The sequence below is a fragment of the Mustela nivalis genome (genome assembly GCF_964662115.1).
Source record: "Mustela nivalis genome assembly, chromosome: 5".
NCBI classification, from domain to species: domain Eukaryota; kingdom Metazoa; phylum Chordata; class Mammalia; order Carnivora; family Mustelidae; genus Mustela; species Mustela nivalis.
Window position 1 is genome coordinate 59593800 of NC_139024.1, and position 16942 is coordinate 59610741.

General features: G+C 34.9%; 1 protein-coding gene across 1 annotated transcript in view; it reads right to left on the bottom strand.

Annotated features, from left to right (window-relative positions):
- Nucleotides 1–16942, bottom strand: part of VTA1 (vesicle trafficking 1) — a 64878-nt gene that overhangs the window by 26201 nt on the left and 21735 nt on the right. Inside the window, exons 3-4 of the mRNA XM_082730858.1 lie at nucleotides 16011–16138; nucleotides 15060–15135 (exon numbers count right to left, since the gene is read on the bottom strand). Coding sequence (XP_082586984.1) covers nucleotides 15060–15135; nucleotides 16011–16138 — 204 coding nt within the window. The remainder of the gene's footprint in view (nucleotides 1–15059; nucleotides 15136–16010; nucleotides 16139–16942) is intronic.

The window sequence follows — 16942 nt, forward strand, 5'->3', positions numbered from 1 at the left end:
TAATTGGTTCTCATAATAACCTTGAAATTTAGGGAGGTCACAGGGCTCTGAGATATTAAAATACTGGGTCAATGAAGTAAATACAGTTTAACCTAGAATTCAAGGCCTTCCACACTGTGGATACTGTTTCAGTCTACTCTACTTCCTACTATCTCCCCTCAATCCAGATGAGATTCTTTCTCATCTGCAGTCTTCTCTCCTGCTAGTCTTCCTATTAAACATGGTTTCCTCTTCCAACAGGAGTCTCCTTAGGTTCAGTTCAAATGTTTACTCTCTTATCAACTTCCCTACCAGCACAGAAATTAATCATTTATTCAAGTCAGTTACAGATCCGAAGTGCTGGGGATAACATGATGAACAGGCAGGTGTGAACTTTGGGAGTCCAAAATTAAAGCTAAGCAATAATTTCCATCACTGTACTATCTAAAGTCTATGATATTTTCTTCACCTTTCTCTCTTAAAATTCTGCAATCCAGTATTATAAATAGGAGCAAATGGCAGTACAAAAGTAAATGACTTACCCAAAGTTGCACTATTTTGCAGTGAAGCCATCCACTCATTCAGGGCTACCTTATGCTACAATTAGCATACTACAATTTGTAACTCAGATGGGAATATATGAAATAAGGTAAAACTGGCTTTAAAAGGTCAGCTACTTAATGCATATTAATAGAGGCTATAATTTGGTATATATAAAGAGGACCCTTTTGAAAGAAAATGAATAAACTGCTTAGGAAAGTTTAATTTGCCTTCCTTTGGGACCTTTAAAAATAGGGCAGATTTTTCTTGGCTCAAAATAATTTAACACCATCTAAAGACTAAGCTGGGTTAAGTTGCATTATGATAACTTTAGGAGGTTCCTTCATTCCTAATTTTACAGTAAAAAACAGGGTAAAGATGTATAAACTATGCTGAGTTCCTTCCTTAGTATGTGAAGTTTAAAAACATTACTCTAACGTGAGATGGCTTCATTTTAGTAAATACCTTTTACAAAATTTCCCCAGACAGATAAATCAATACAACTGTTTATTTTTTATTCCGTACTATTTTCAAGACACCACCACAAACTGGAACTTGTAATACTTCACAGAAAATTTTGGCAGCTGTACTCAAAATTAATTTGCTTTTTAATTTTGTTTTCTTTAAAATAAAGGATGCTAGATATCAAAGAGTATTTGAAGAGGAAAATTTCAAGATGTCAATATTTTTGAGATCTTTTAACTCCTTTTGGCTGATTAGACATCCTTTCTGGGAAACAGGAATTACAAAAAGAACTTTTACTTTTGTCTGTGGCCTCTAAGTTCCTGTTTTGTAACTAGATTGATGAGAATCACTGACAACTGCAAATTTTGGACACAAGAGTCAGTGGTGGTAAGAATTTTCATTTGATTTTTAAATCATGTGCATTTGCTACATTGAAGAATGACTGGTTAGGAAATGCAAACCAAAGGCTACAGCAGGGGTTCCCAAACCCGGTACATATAAAAATTACATGAGGATATAATAATAAAAAAAATAGATTCTTAGTCCAAACTATGGAAAATCTGATAAAAATCATTTTCTATTATCATGCCAAAAAGCCACTTTGAAAGAGTATGCTCCCATTCTGTCTCTTGGATTTTTGTTTTGAACCCACCTGGTCAAGTGTTTATTCCACTACAATTGCTTTTGTCAAGGTTACAGATTACTTCTCTCTTACAAAATCCCAAACCTGAACATCATCCTACTTGACTCTATCAGCATGAAAAGTTGAGCACTTCCTCCTCTTTGTAATGTCCTTTCACTGGGTTTCCTGGTTATCAAGGTCTACTGGGTGTTTTTATTTTTGTTTGGTTTGTTTGTTTTGTTTTTGCCTTGCTGGGTGCTCCTGATTCTTTTTATCTACAAAGTGGGGAACCCTCCACAGGCTTCAGTTATTGGACTTCTCCTCTTCTCTTCTAACACTTTACCTGGCTGATCTTGTTCAGTGTAATGGTTTTAAGTATCACCCTATGCTCCAAATCTCAAATTCATATTCTCTGCTCAGTTTTCTCTTGTGAACTTTTGATTCATCTCAACAATTTACTGTACACCTGATAGTTCAAAGCATTCAGAGTTCAACAGCAACTTCTGATCTTTCCCCACTAAATTTGTTCTTCCCCATGTCAGTACATGGCATTCTTGCAGTTGTTCGAGCCCAAATCACTGGAGTTATTTTTAGTCCTGTATTTCTCTTATAATCTACCAACAAATCTTTTAAAGTCTGTCCACTCTCCATTCAAAATACATTCAGAGTCCAACTACTTCTCAGCACCTTTCCTACTGCAAATTTTGATCTCAGCCAGTATTACCTTTCACTCTGATTATTTAAAAATGAACTAATGGGCCAACTTACTTCCATCCTTGACCACCAGAAATACTTTAATTTATGAAATGCTTTAAAAATAGCACTTAAATTCCATCAATTCTAGCTGAACTCCTCACCCTTACCTCCTATCAGTCTCCTCTCTCACTCCAGATTTAACTATACTATATCTTCACTGATACTTCTTAAACTTGAATAGACCCTCTTTACTACCTCAAACGGTTTGCACTTTGTCTTACGAAGACAAAGATGTTCTCTTCCTGAACATCTTTACATTTCATTCTCTTATCTTCTTCAAGGGCATTGCTAAAATGTTGCTTCTCAGTGAAGCCATTCCCAACCACCCTACTGAAATGAACTTTCCTAACCCTACCTTGAGTTTTGCTATGGCACTTATCAATCTGACATACTGGACATTTTGATGTATTAATTTGCTCACTGTCTCCACCAGAAGACTGAGATTCCCATGAGGGCAGGGATTTTACTCATTGCTGCATTACTTGTGCCTAGAACCATGCTTGATGTATAGCAGAGCTTAATATTTGATGATCAAGGAAAGGACAGCAGATTCTGGAATCCACGTTTTTTAAAAAATCAAATAGCCAAGGGGCGCCTGGGTGGCTCAGTGGGTTAAGCCGCTGCCTTAGGCTCAGGTCATGATCTCAGGGTCCTGGGATCGAGTCCCACATCGGCTCTCTGTTCGGCAGGGAGCCTGCTTCCCTCTCTCTCTCTCTCTGCCTGCCTCTCCATCTACTTCTGATCTCTCTCTATCAAATAAATAAATAAAATCTTAAAAAAAAAAAATCAAATAGCCAAATGATTCTGAAGGTGGTTGTCTTGGAACCACACTTTGAAAAACACTGAACTAGAGTAAAACATTTTTGCTAATGAATAAATGTGAATATTATACTTGGGTACACAGTTTGACTTAGGCTTGCAAAGAAGGGTTAGTGGCCAGGGCTGAGGTTGTCAGTGAAACCCTCTGAATTATATGCAAAAATGCAATACATAAATGCATGGGAGAGAATCCATAGTTTTCATTAACATTTCAAAGCAGTTAATGATACAAAAGAAAGGAATTATCTCCAAGTGGGTGGTAACATCAAAGATAATACTTAGATATTCTTAGTTCCTCAATTCTCCCAAATATAGTATATAAACAACAAGGGCTCTAACTCCCAGAACAAGGGACAAAATACAATGAGAAATGCTTGAAAAATACATATTCAACAAATTTATTACCACAATGATTCCAATACTGAATTATTTGTTGTCACAAATTACATATATTTCCTATGGAGATTTATTGAACATTTAAAAACTATATAAAATAATACATACATACATATATATAGTTCTCTCTATATATAGTTCTGTGAAATAACTTTTTACGCAGTTTTATCAAGCTTAGGAAAGTTTTGCCCTAAGTACAAGATACTCTCACATACCTTTCACTTAGATTCCCCAAGTGTTTGCATTTTTATCTATCCATTAATATATACACATTTATGCATATATTAATATGCAAATTGTATCACTTTTTTTTCTGTACCATTTAGGATTAAGTTGGAAGTCACTGTGCCTCTTATCCTTTCTTTACCCATTTTCTAAGATCGATGACAGTCTCATACACAATGGTTATTAAAATCAGGAAATTTAATAGTTATATAAGAGTATTCTATGACCTGCAGTCCGAACAACTTCTGTCAACTGTTCCAAATATGTCCCCCATAGTTACTACCTCCCTAGGTTTATATAATTTAAGAAGTTTGCATTATTTAGTTTTCATGTCTTTTTAGTCTTTAATTTGAACAGCCTTTGTTAATGTTTCTTGACCTTCATGTTTAAAAAAAAAAAATGTCAACTTAATTGTAAAACGTCTATTTTTTAGGATTTGTCTGATATTTCCTCGTAATTAGGCTCAGATTATGCATTTTTATCAGGATTAGCACTGAAGTGATATTTGTCTTTCTCACTTCATCTTACTAGAAAGCACATGGTATTGGTTGGTCCCAATACTGGTTGTGTCATGTTTGATGACTTGGTTAAAAGTGGTGTCAGACACCATGTTTCTCCGTCAGAGACTTATTACTTCCTCCTTTAAAATAAGCAATTTGAGGGAATAGAGACTAAAGCAAATATCCTGTTCTTCATCAAACTTCCCACCTATTAGTTTTAAACCTCATAAATTATTTCTACCTTTATCACTATTCTGTATTTATTAGAATTCTATTATAAAGGGCCTTCTGTTTTTCCATTATTCACTCATTCATTCACTCATCAATTCAGTCATGTATTTCTCTGTATGTTTCAGTACAGACCCAACCATTCTTATTTTACTCAAGTAGTTTTCATCTATTAATATCACTCTACTTTGATGCTCAAATTGTCCCTGACATGGACAGTGGAAACCCTTTCCAGCTTGTTCTGGATCCTTTTGACATACCCCCAAAATCATATGAATATTTTACTTTCTGGCACAGGACAAAGGTCCAATTCATCTAATACCTTTCCTGACCCAGTCCTAAATCCAGCCTTTTCTGTAAGAGAACTGGCTCTTTTCACAGATGAATGGTATTTGGAACCCAAAATAAGACACTGGTGTGTGCCCTCACTGCTATTTGGTGCACCATTGCTTCCAGGTCCCTCTGCTACAGACATATAAGAACTAAATTTTATGTGCATGTATACACCCATCTATGAATGTATGCTCTATGTATATACACAAATATACATACTGTACATATATACAGTTATAGTATACATATATACTACCTATACTACTACATAATCACTATACTATCACATATATCTACTTTGCTCTATCAAATATATTTAAAAGCATGAATAATATGGACATCTCCAATTCCAATCCAAAGCCATTAACAGAATCTAGTCTTCTCCCACCCTAGTTGAACCTTTTTCCCCAGAAGTGAGAAACCTAGCTCTCTCAATATATTTACTCATTTGCTCAATCATAGAATACAGAGTAAGCAGTTTTCGAACTGCCAATCCAAAGCATTAAAAACAAATACCAACAACAATTCAATATTTAGCTTTATGCAGTAATATTGACATACCTTGAGATACATAAATCTTGTATATAATTTAGGTAGTTCTAACAAATAGATATACCTGTATAAAATATACTCCTATCAAAACGTAACACTTTTGGTTTCCCAGAAGGTTCCTTTGTATCTCTTTTCAGATCAATTTGCCCCATCCCCCACCAGATACAAATCCTAACTTTTCAACAGAATAGATTTGTATATTGGAGTACTTTGTATGAAGGGATCAGTTTGTATTGAGTCTTCTTTTGCTCAGCATAATCCCTTTAAGAGTCACCCATGTTGTAGGGTGTATCAGTACTACCATTTTAGATCCCAGTACAGAGCAATACATTTATCAAGTCCTCTGTTGGTAGACACCTGGGCTGTTTCCAGCCCCGGGCTATTAAGAATAAAGTTCCTATGAGCTCTCTTGAACAAGTCTTTTTCGGGACACAAGTTTCTTTTCTCTTGGATAAACACCAAGGAGGAATTGCTGGGTAAAAGAATAGGTGTATATTTAACTTCAAATTAAAAAAAAAAAAAAAAAGAAAGAAAGCAAGCAAGAAAGAAAACATCTTTTCCCAAAGTGGTTATAACATTTATCATTTTCACCAAGCAATGTATGAAAACTCTTTGTTTTTCTACTTTCTAGCCAGTATTTGGCCAGTCTTTATTAACTTTACTGTTTTTAAACTATTTATTCTAAGGATGATTGAGGGAGTGTTAATATCTCAAACTATGATTATCAATTTTTCTGTATTTTTATTTCTATCAATTTTTGTTTTCTATAATTAAAACTTATTTTGTGTACATGTATAACTGTAATATCTTACTGATGAACTGAACCCTTTATTGCTATTCAAAGTCCCATTTTACTTCTACTAACACATCTTCCTAAAGTTTGTCTAATATTAATGTGTTCACTTGGAATTTTATTTACTTAGTATTTGCATTAAGTATTTTCTATCCTTTCATTTTCAAAGTATCTGTGTTTCTGTACTTAAAAGGTGTCTCTTGTAAATAGTATAAAGTTATAGCAGTATAAAGTTATAGCTTGTTTTTTTTAATCTAGACTGAAAGCCTCTTATATAGAGTGTCAGTCCATTTACATATATAGTATATACTGATATAACTATATTCAGGCCTAAAATTTGCTAATTGTTTTGTATTAGTCCCATCTGTTTTTGTTACCCTCTTTCCCTTTTTCTGTCTTCTTTTGGGTTTAACAAATATGTACAGGTATAATAGTTTTTACTTAATAGGCAGATATCTTTTTAAAGAAATGAAGGAAAAGAGAAAATATGTAGATTTTTAAAAAATGTATCTATCTACATACTATGTTCAGTGTACCTCTCGCCTTCCTCTAAGTCCAAGCTGCCACCTGTTATCATTTCCTTCAGCTTAAAAAACTTTGTTTCTGTGGTTCTTTAGTTCTTTAGCTCCTTAGAGCAGATTTGCTAGCAATGAATTAATTTGCTGAAAAGGTCTTTTATTTTACTTTTGTATTTCGAAGGATAGCTTTGTTCAAAGTAGAATTCTGAATTCACAGGTTCTTTTTTTTCTTTCTTTCAGTATTATACATGTCAATTTCATTATCTTTTTGCCACCATTTTTTTCAAAAAATGAGAAGTCAACCATCCTTCAAAACAGTGTTACCTTGTGTATAATGTATTGGTTGCCAAGACTGCTCTTTCAAGATTTTCTCTTCCCCCACCCAACTTCACTGGTTTGCCTATATAATGTTCTCGGGTATGGTTTTTTATTTATCTTACTTAGGGTTCACTGAACTTGTTGGATGCAATATAGAAAATTTACATTATTTCCTCAAATATCTTTTCTTCTACATTTTCTTTCCACTCTCTTTCTTGGGACTCCAACTGCACATGTTGGACCTCCACATATAGTAGTATATAGTATATAAAGCCCATCTATTTTTGAATAGATTCATGTTAAATAAATATATAAAACTGAGCAGTTTAGGATGGTTTCCATTAAATTTTTCATGTATTTGCTGATGCCCTTTGTAATACAGCACAATAAAACATTAACCATCGAGTAGTAAAAGCAAGAACTTGTGTTTTTTAAGCATTTGCTATTTACTGAAGGCTTTACATACATTTCTCATTTGAAATCTAGGAGTACTTGACAAAACAGGTCATTATAATTTTCTTCACCTTAAAGACAGGGGAACAGGCTTACATAATTCAAGTAATTGGCCAAAGTCACACAGCTAATGAAGTCACGTATGGACTTCAGAGGCCAATGCCTGTAGTATTCTTAAGTCACATTATGCTAACACTGCATGCAAACACGTACCATTCATTCACGATTAAGCAGTAACTATTACACAGAAATGAATTCAAAGTATGTGGAATTCCTACTCTAGTAAGAGAGATACTACCTTTATATTTTTTTGTTATTGTAAATGCTAAGAATGAGACCTTCAGTGTACATACAGTAAGAGCATGAAAACCCAAGGTATGGTATATGTCCTGAACACATCCTTTCGTAAGCACATCATTTCTCCTGGTCTATCATGGTTTTCTAGGTTACCAGTAAGATGTGGCTTAATTCAGAATCTTTCAGTACAAATGGATATTTAAACAGATTACCTCTTTCCCAGCCTGTGATTCATATATATAATCACTGCAGAGATGTTGCAAAGCTCTGTTTCTGAGCAGGGAGAGTCAGGTTGGTATATAAAGAGGATTCCCTGGGGGTTTCCAGAGAGGGCTTTAGATCAGTGCCAATCAAAATGTGGTCCCAGTTCCAGTGTCCAAACCATTTATGAGTTTGTGACAAGACCATACAGAAACTAAAAGCCTTGAGGGAACCTGTAACAAATTGGCTTGGATTTTACAGGTCTCCTTTTAAGTTTCACTTTTCTAGTAATTCAATAATTACTTGTATTTTATAAAACTGTTAGTTGCAACAGAATAGAAATTACAAAGGGAAAAAAAAGGCTGGATGTTCATCACACGAAGTGATGTTCTGGGCCAGAGCATGTGGGGACGAGTTACTTTTATTTTCCTGACTCTTGGTTTTCTTACTATAATTCAGAGTTGTAAAAGATGAAGTAAGGTATATCTAAATTGTTTAGGCATAGTGCCAGGCAAATGGCAGGAATAAAATATCTTCCCTGTACTCTGTCATTACTATACCATAAGTCCTCATAATTAGTTATTTTGCTTCTCTTCCCACATTAGAACACAAATTCTGTGAGGGAAGGAAAGCATACCATATTCATTTGATTCCCCTAAATTAGCAGAAACTCAGCAGATGAGAACAAGTATTATCTTTTACCTGCAATTTTTATGTTCTTCCTAAATTAGCGGTATTAAACCTAAACAAAAGACTTTGTTACAAAGGAAAAAGGCAAATGTTCTCTGCTCCCAAACATGCTAAAAGTGAAACAAATCTAAAATACAATAAAAGTCTATCAACAGTATTGGCCATGAACAGACTGTACAAGATGCCATAGGAAGGAAACAAAATATTTATGTTTTGAACATCCCTTGTTTTAAAATACAGAATTATAAATTATATACATTCTGGTGATTCTATCCCTAAAACTGGGATACTGATTTCCATATAGCTATAGGATTGCTAGAAGTTTATACAATAACATATTTAAATACTGAGATGGAAGTATAAAAGGCACAGTTAAAAGAGTTAAATAGGTATAACTAAAACAGAGATAGGAGATGGCAGGTAAAGTATCTTTACAAAAGAGTTGTAGACTAAAGAAAATACAGATTTCATTTTTGTGCAACTATGAATAATGATGTGAAAAATATCAGGAAATAACCAAGAAAAATGCTGTGAGTAAAAGAGATCTATTAACATTTTAGAAGACTTAGGAAAGAATTTCTGTGTAAACAAGTCTGAACATTATCTCCATCTACAGATAGAAAAATGAAAAGCTGAACTGTAGCAACATCTGAAATATCAACGATCAGCCACTGTTTTTTACCCTGAGATTTTACTCAGCAAAAATTTACATTTAATGCCAAAGAAGATGTAAGAGTAAAATGAGACTAAGTCCCCTCTTGAAGAGACTGCAGTATACTTTATTCCAAAAAATAATCCACAAAACTTAACACAGTATGTTACACTATAATATTCATAGAGTTAAGACTCTAACAGTTGAGAGAACAGGGGAATTCATGTAAGGGCAAGAGTAATGTAGCTGACTCAATGAGAAGGTAAGGCTTACACATGCAGGCTAAACACAACAGTTATCAATGGCAGAAACCGGGCAGGCAGTAAGGGAGACCAGGCTGAAGAACATAAAAGAGGACTGGGAAGAAGTACCATAGACAGGAGCCTGGACTTGCAATGCCAGGAAGTGAACAGTTCCCTGTTAGGTCCTTCAATAAAACAGTTAACAGAGGAAAATATGTTGTAGAAAAAAGGAACCCCAAATAGGAAAATAAATTAGGTAAACTGTAGTCATGTGGCTTGTGAACCAGTGGAATTTTTTAAAAGACTGGAACATTAGCTAAAAAGAATTTAATTAGAAGACTCAAAATCTTCACATACACGTCCTACAGATGGCCCCAGGTGTTCAGCTTGCCCACTCCCCATGTTGCAATGTTAGCTTTCTTCTTCCTTCCTCCTACTAGAAATTTGTTTTGTGCTATCATATTTTCAGTGGGTCTAACTTTTTCCTTTCATTTATATAACCTCCTAGAGTTTTCACCCCTCCTTTTATAGATTCTAACCTAAAACTGTTTTTGCATCTCTCCTTTTCTTTTTCATCTTTGCTTTTTGTTCCTTTTTTATCACCTCTCCCACATGTGGAACACACACTCCTAGAGACTGGTGGAGCTGCAGAGGACCTCAGAGACCTGCTCATCCAGGCTTCACATTTTACAGAAGAAAAAACAAGTCCAAAGAAGTAAAATGACTTCTTGGTTTAGAGTTCAGTGGGGCTTGCCTCTAATGACTACTATCTCTCTTACAATAAATTCTCAGAGCTGATAGCAAAAAAATGTAGTATTTTAAAAATTTTAGAAAACATTAATGTAAAAACCATTGGGGAGGGTATGTGCGATGGTGACTGTAAAATTTGTAAGCCTGATGATTCACAGACCTGCACTCCTGGGGCAAATAATATATTATAAGTTAATAATAAAAAAAAAGTACAGTGTTACATTAAAAACCACCACTCCCTTGTTTATAAAGATGATAAAATTAAGAGAATTTTAAAATACACAAATAAAAATTATGAGACAGTTATAATGCCTTTCCACTTCACATTTTCTGTTATTAGAGATTTTGTGTTTCTCAAAAGAGCATTCTTTTAGAAGTAAGGAAAACAACTATTTTTGAGGAAAGTTTTAGCTTTGTTAAAAAAGCTCTGGCATATTCTCTAGTTTTTTTTTTTTTTTTTTTTTAAGATTTTACTTATTTATTTGACAGACAGAGATCACAAGTAGGCAGAGAGAGAGAGAGAGGAGGACGCAGGCTCTCTGCTGACAGAGAGCCCGATGTGGGGCTTGATCCAGGACCCTGGGATCATAACCTGAGCCAAAGGCAGAGGTTTTAACCCACTGAGCCACCCAGGCGCCCCAGCATATTCTCTAGTCAAATGCAGCACTGTACTTAACCTTATCAATGAACAAATAAGTTAATGAGTCCTGAACTATACCTACAGGAAGATATATTTAAAAAAAAAAAAAAATCTGCCTACCTGAAATCCTTAAACTCATTCTTTTCCCACCTTTCTGTTTCCTGTTTGTGTGTCTGCTAGTGTTTTCCAAGTACAGGATGTAACTACAGTGGAAGTGGAAAGGAGGGAATGAGTTAAAACTGCTAAATGCTTTGAGTAGCCAGTTTATACCCATTGTTTTTAAAACAGCTCATCTTCTTAATAGTTATTTTGAAATAAATGTTATAAGAGTTTATGCCTTGTTTTGGGCACATCAGGCTTAAATCACAAGTAAATAAGTATAAGCCCCAGATATTCTTAAGACAATGAGGACTGGGGCGCCTGGGTGGCTCAGTGGGTTGAAGCTCTGACTTCGGCTCAGGTCATGATCCCAGAGTCCTGGGATCCAGCCCCACATCAGGCTCTCTGCTCGGCAGGGAGCCTGCTTCCCCCTCTCTCTGCCTGCCTCTCTGCCTACTTGTGATCTCTGTCAAATAAATAAATAAAAACTTAAAAAAAAAAAAAAAGACAACAATGAGGACTTAGGGGAAAGTCTTGCTACCAGTTACCATACTGCTCATCTGTACTGATGACAAGCTGCTGAAGTCACAGCTAGAGTGGATTTCTCCCTATTTCACTAAACCAATGGAGCTTGGTTTACAATTATTTGACATTTCACACCATCATTCTGAAAAATCTAAATCTCAGTAATGACAATGAAGATGCCATTTCCAGACATGGAAAATGACGGAACAAAAAAACAACATTAAAATAAGAGAAAAGAATTTTTAACTATGCTGATAAAACTGGCTGGCCTAGGGATTATGTCAGTGGCAGATGCACAGTCTCATCCATATTCTACTTTCCTTGTTGGCTGACTTTATGTATTTAGTCAACCTCAATTAATGGGCAAATATCAGTTCACAAGTCATATAAGGATAAGATCATTGTATGATATTGAATATGAGATACATCAGCACTGTGTGTCAAGCAGTTTATAAATTTCGATATGCACATCTTCCCCTGAATTTCCAAATTTTGCATGTTTTAACATGTGTAAGTTAGTGAAAAGCACCTACATGTAATTACACACTAATTGTGCATGTACATATTTCTTGATTTAAATATGCATGACTGGGGCACCTGTGTGGCTCAGTGGGTTAAAGCCTCTGCCTGAGGTCAGGATCCCAGGGTCCTGGGATTGAGCCCCACATCGGGCTCTCTGTTCAGAAGGCAGACTGCTTCCTTTTTTCTCTCTCTGCCTACCTGTGATCTCTATCTGTCAAATAAATAAATAAAATATTTAAATAAATAAATAAATAAATATATATGCATATATATATGCATGAATTACATGATGACTTACATGATGAAGGCACAAGGAATAACCTCAGCCCAATAAAATAAGAAGAACTTCCCTTTTAGGCTGGTCTTAGAATGCCTAACTTCTCTTCTCTGAGCCATTTCAGATCCTTCCAGCTAGCTGGGTCCTTTAACCACCAACACAGATGCCATTTCCTACTTTAGTCTAGTACCAGTGCAAGGCAGAAGAGCTCAGGTAGCAGGCTGAGTGTAAGACAGGAAAAGAAAAGAGTGCCAACATTCTAGAAAATGGCCCTTTACTCTGTTGCTACATATATTCATTAGCATGCTCAGACTCTACAATCTCCCCCCACTCCTTTTGAAGCTCTCTTGTTTGCCCAATTCAGAATCCCTGCCTTAGCTGCTATGTTCAAATAACTAAGGAAGTTATTCTTTGTTAAGGACACCTAAATATAAACCTAGATTTTTTTCTGAAATGCAGAGGGACCTCATGCTAATTATGTGTGCAGGTTATGTATGTATCTTTAAATTTTTTTTTTTTTTTAAACAAAACCTGCATTACTCACTTAAGACTTCTAGATATTTTGTTTTTCCTGTATCTATTACTTCACCTATTATCTGGGGTCCTCATGGTTGGCACCTGTAAGTTCAAACAACTGTTGTCTTCCTTCTGAGATAGGGGAGCAGTTCCCCTAAGTAATAGCAGATGGGCGAGGCAGGGAGAGCCCTCTGGGAAGTACGGGGCAAATGGCCCTGCTAATCTGGCGCTCCCCCGTATCATGACCTTTGCTGATCTCCTGAGTGTCTCCACATCCTTATTTCTGTATTTGTTGTCTTCCTCTTGCATTTTCAATGTTAAGTATTTACCAGAATGTTGACTTGACCATCTTCTCTATCAAAACTATCCTCTTACGTGAGGGTGTGTCTAATCTAACTTCAACTGTCATCTCTGTTGTGCAGATTCCTTGTCTTCTTATTTGCAGGAGTCTTATTTGCTGACTTATGTTTGTGCTGACAAAAATTTATAAAAGGTCTGAACACATTATTTTTCTTCAAGTAAAGAACCTACCTTGTACACAGTTCCACAATTATCATTAACTAGTTCTTTTGTCAAATGACTTGTAGTTCTTCCTCAGCCTAGTTCATTCCACAGGTTCCTACCATACAAAGCAAATCAGAGTCCAGTTCTTCATTCAAAAAATCCACTAACTGAAGATGCCAGGCCTTTTATTGTCTGATCTGTCTTAGGACTTATTTTTTAATCTGAACCCATTATTCTCCTTCACCCTACCTGGTACTTTCTAAAACCATACTGAATTCTCTAAAACTTTGAAGAGGACTAGTCCATCACCATGTTTAAAGCACTTCTGTACCCTCAAGTAGCTAGTACACAGAGGAAAAAGAGCTCCAGATCAGCCAGAACACAAGATGGGAGCAGAGAGGCTGCTAAACAGAGCGGATCCACAGAGCCTTCAGAATACAAAAAAAGGAATAACCACTGGGAAGCATTTGAGGTTTCATGCTCCAGGTCTCATTTTTCTCTTGTATTACTCTGTCTCAAGGCAACTTGAAAACATGACTTTTCGATGGGCACTGCCCCATACCCTAGAGGGCGTTTTGGAAATATCTGGGGGTGGTTTCTGGTTAGTGGAATAATTGGGAAATGCTGTGTGGGCAAGGCCAGGGATGCCTGATGTTTTGAAATAAAAGAGACAGTCCCACATAATAAAAAATTGCTATTTACTGGACATAACCTTGAAATGTTCTGCACATCTCTTTTGCAGTAATGCAAAAATCTAACTTATAATTATCAATCCCAAAGCTTAACTTTGTTTTAAATATAAAAAATTTTTTGCAGTTTTGCTATATTATTTTATGAAAATGTAAACATCTTACAGATCATACTTTATTTTGTTTGCAATTTTACTATGAGCTGCTCATCATTTAGGAAAAAATCACGTCACAGAAAGCAATACTTTTCATAAATTTCAAATCATTAATATAACATACCTTTATCAGTTTCATTTGTAGCTCTTTTTTTCTTTTTCTATTTCTAGATTCATATCTCCTCTCTCAAAAAACACATCTTCCATGCCAATGGCAAAGCGTGCTACAGTGAAAACAACACTGAACTAACAGCAGTTAAGTTGTTGTCACTTAGCCTCAATTTGCTCATATATAAAATGAGTATATGCTCTACTTATCTTAAAGGTTAAGAAAAACAAAATGCTAAAATGGATATGAAACATCTCAGAAGATAACAAATCTGTGTGCTTTACAATGAAACAAATCACAATATTCCTGAATAAAAATGAAAACAGAAAAAAAACCCAACCCTAAAAGCCTCTGACTCCAGTGTATGTACCAAATAACAGTGTAGAAATTTGACAGCAGGCAGGATTAGTAATATTTAAGCACTTAATAAAATCACATGCTAAACCCATGCTGCCCAACACAGCTGTGCATTTGCTCAACTGTAAAAGTCACACTAGATTTAAGAATTTTACTACAAAAAGTAAATCATTAAGAATTATTTCATCTTCTTACTTTACAAATGTGGCCCGTAGAAAATTTAAAATTACATTTTTTTGCTTACACTACATTTCGGACAGGCCAAATGCAGTTACAACACTCATTGAGAGCAAAAATACTGAGCTCAGGCTATTGAAGCAACAGAGTGTACACTCACTTCATCTGTGAGCTCGCCAAACACGGTTATGACATCTATTAAAAGGCTTGCAGTATAGAAGGACTTAATCATGTTCCTAAAAGAGAAGAAAAAGCTGACTTAGTTAAATGAAAAACATTAAGCTGCAGAATTAGCCATGTAACCATAAGAAAAAAAAACTCCAGTGTTTACAACAGTACTCTGAAATAAATGTTTTAAATAAAATTAGATTTCAAGAACACAATGAAGCTCCTTTTGTAATCTGTTATTAGGAAAAAGTAATAACATTCATAATACAAATAAATATACTACGGCAAGATTTTATAGTATATTTTTTATTAAAAAATGCAACTACAGGGGCACCTGGGTGACTCAGTTGATTGTCTGACTCCTGATTTTGGCTCAGGTCATGATCTCAGGGTTGTGAGATTGGGCCCTGCTCTGGGCATGGAGTCTGCTTAAGATTCTCTCTCTCCCTCTCCCTTTGCCTGCCCTCTCCAACCGCACCCCCTCAACATATGCACACACTCTGGGGCGGGGAAGCAATCAATTACAGTATTATCTGAATCTGTATCAAGCCATATGTGTTTCTTTCCATTTAAGTATCATTACAATGTAATGACAAATCATTTGAATTAGCAGGTTTTGTGACAATAAAAAAAAAATCAGTATCACTGCACCAGGCTGTTGCTGGCTAAAATCAAATCTTAGATTTTACCAAATGTTAAAGAATGGCTAATTGGGGTATAATTACTGAAAAAAATAAATCTACCCTGGCCTTTTTTCAATCAGCCATTTTCTCTAAAAAGACAGGCTGGTTTTTGTAATGCTAATCATTCTGATATTCTATAAGTAATTAAAAAAAAATCTAAATCATTAATCAAGAAGTTTAAAAGTATCCAATGGATAACTGGATAATTCCTCATATAGTAACTAAACTTACAATTTTAATTTTTCTCTTGCTTTACTTACTTGTGAAATCGTCCAGCACGATCTTCATTATCTGCATACAAAAACATTTTCAAAGCATAATTCTCCAAATGAGCAGAACCAACTATTTCTTGAGTAATAGCTTCATTATCACCCAACTGTTTCTTAAGCTAAAATTAAATCAGATACAAAGCTTAAGATTTTGGATTCACAGAAATGTATGCTTAAATACAAATAATCCTAAGTACCATTTTAGACTTTTAAAATTATTTTATATTCATTTCAGTAAAAAATGTATCAATGATATCTTGCAAAAACCACTCTGTCTCAGCCCAAGGTTTTTTAGAATAAAACTCAATGTTAACAAAATTTTGAAGACACACTCATGATAACCTGAAAGGATAATTTAGCTCTAAAAATCAAAGTAACTAAGAATAAAAAGATAACACACCCAACTATCTATGTAAAGCATCAAACAAGTATTTCAAAATAACAGCCAATAAACTATCAGGTGTCCTAAAAATGGAATTAGGAAATTCTCTAATCATGATTTAAAATTTTAATTTGTTGCCATTTCAATTTCTATCAAATATAAAAAAATATGATTACAGAAATCATTATATCCTGAAACAGTATCGCGTAGAGCGTACTGTGTAAAACAGATCTAATTCTATAGTATGAGATCACAAACTCAGAAAAGGATTACAGAAGTTTTTAAAATTTAGACAAATATATACCTCGTTAACACAATTCACAACTGTAAATTTTCAGTCAGTACATCCTTTTCCTACACACATAATAATTTAAAATATTTTGAACACAACAAAGTTCCTACTTATTCCGACTGCTGTACTAGAATGAAATGGATTTTTGGAATATTAGATCTGAGTACCATACTAACCGCTTAAAAATGGCTTTTCCCAGAAACATTATATAAAGTAAAAAATTAAATTTAAAAAAGGCTTCAGGATTCT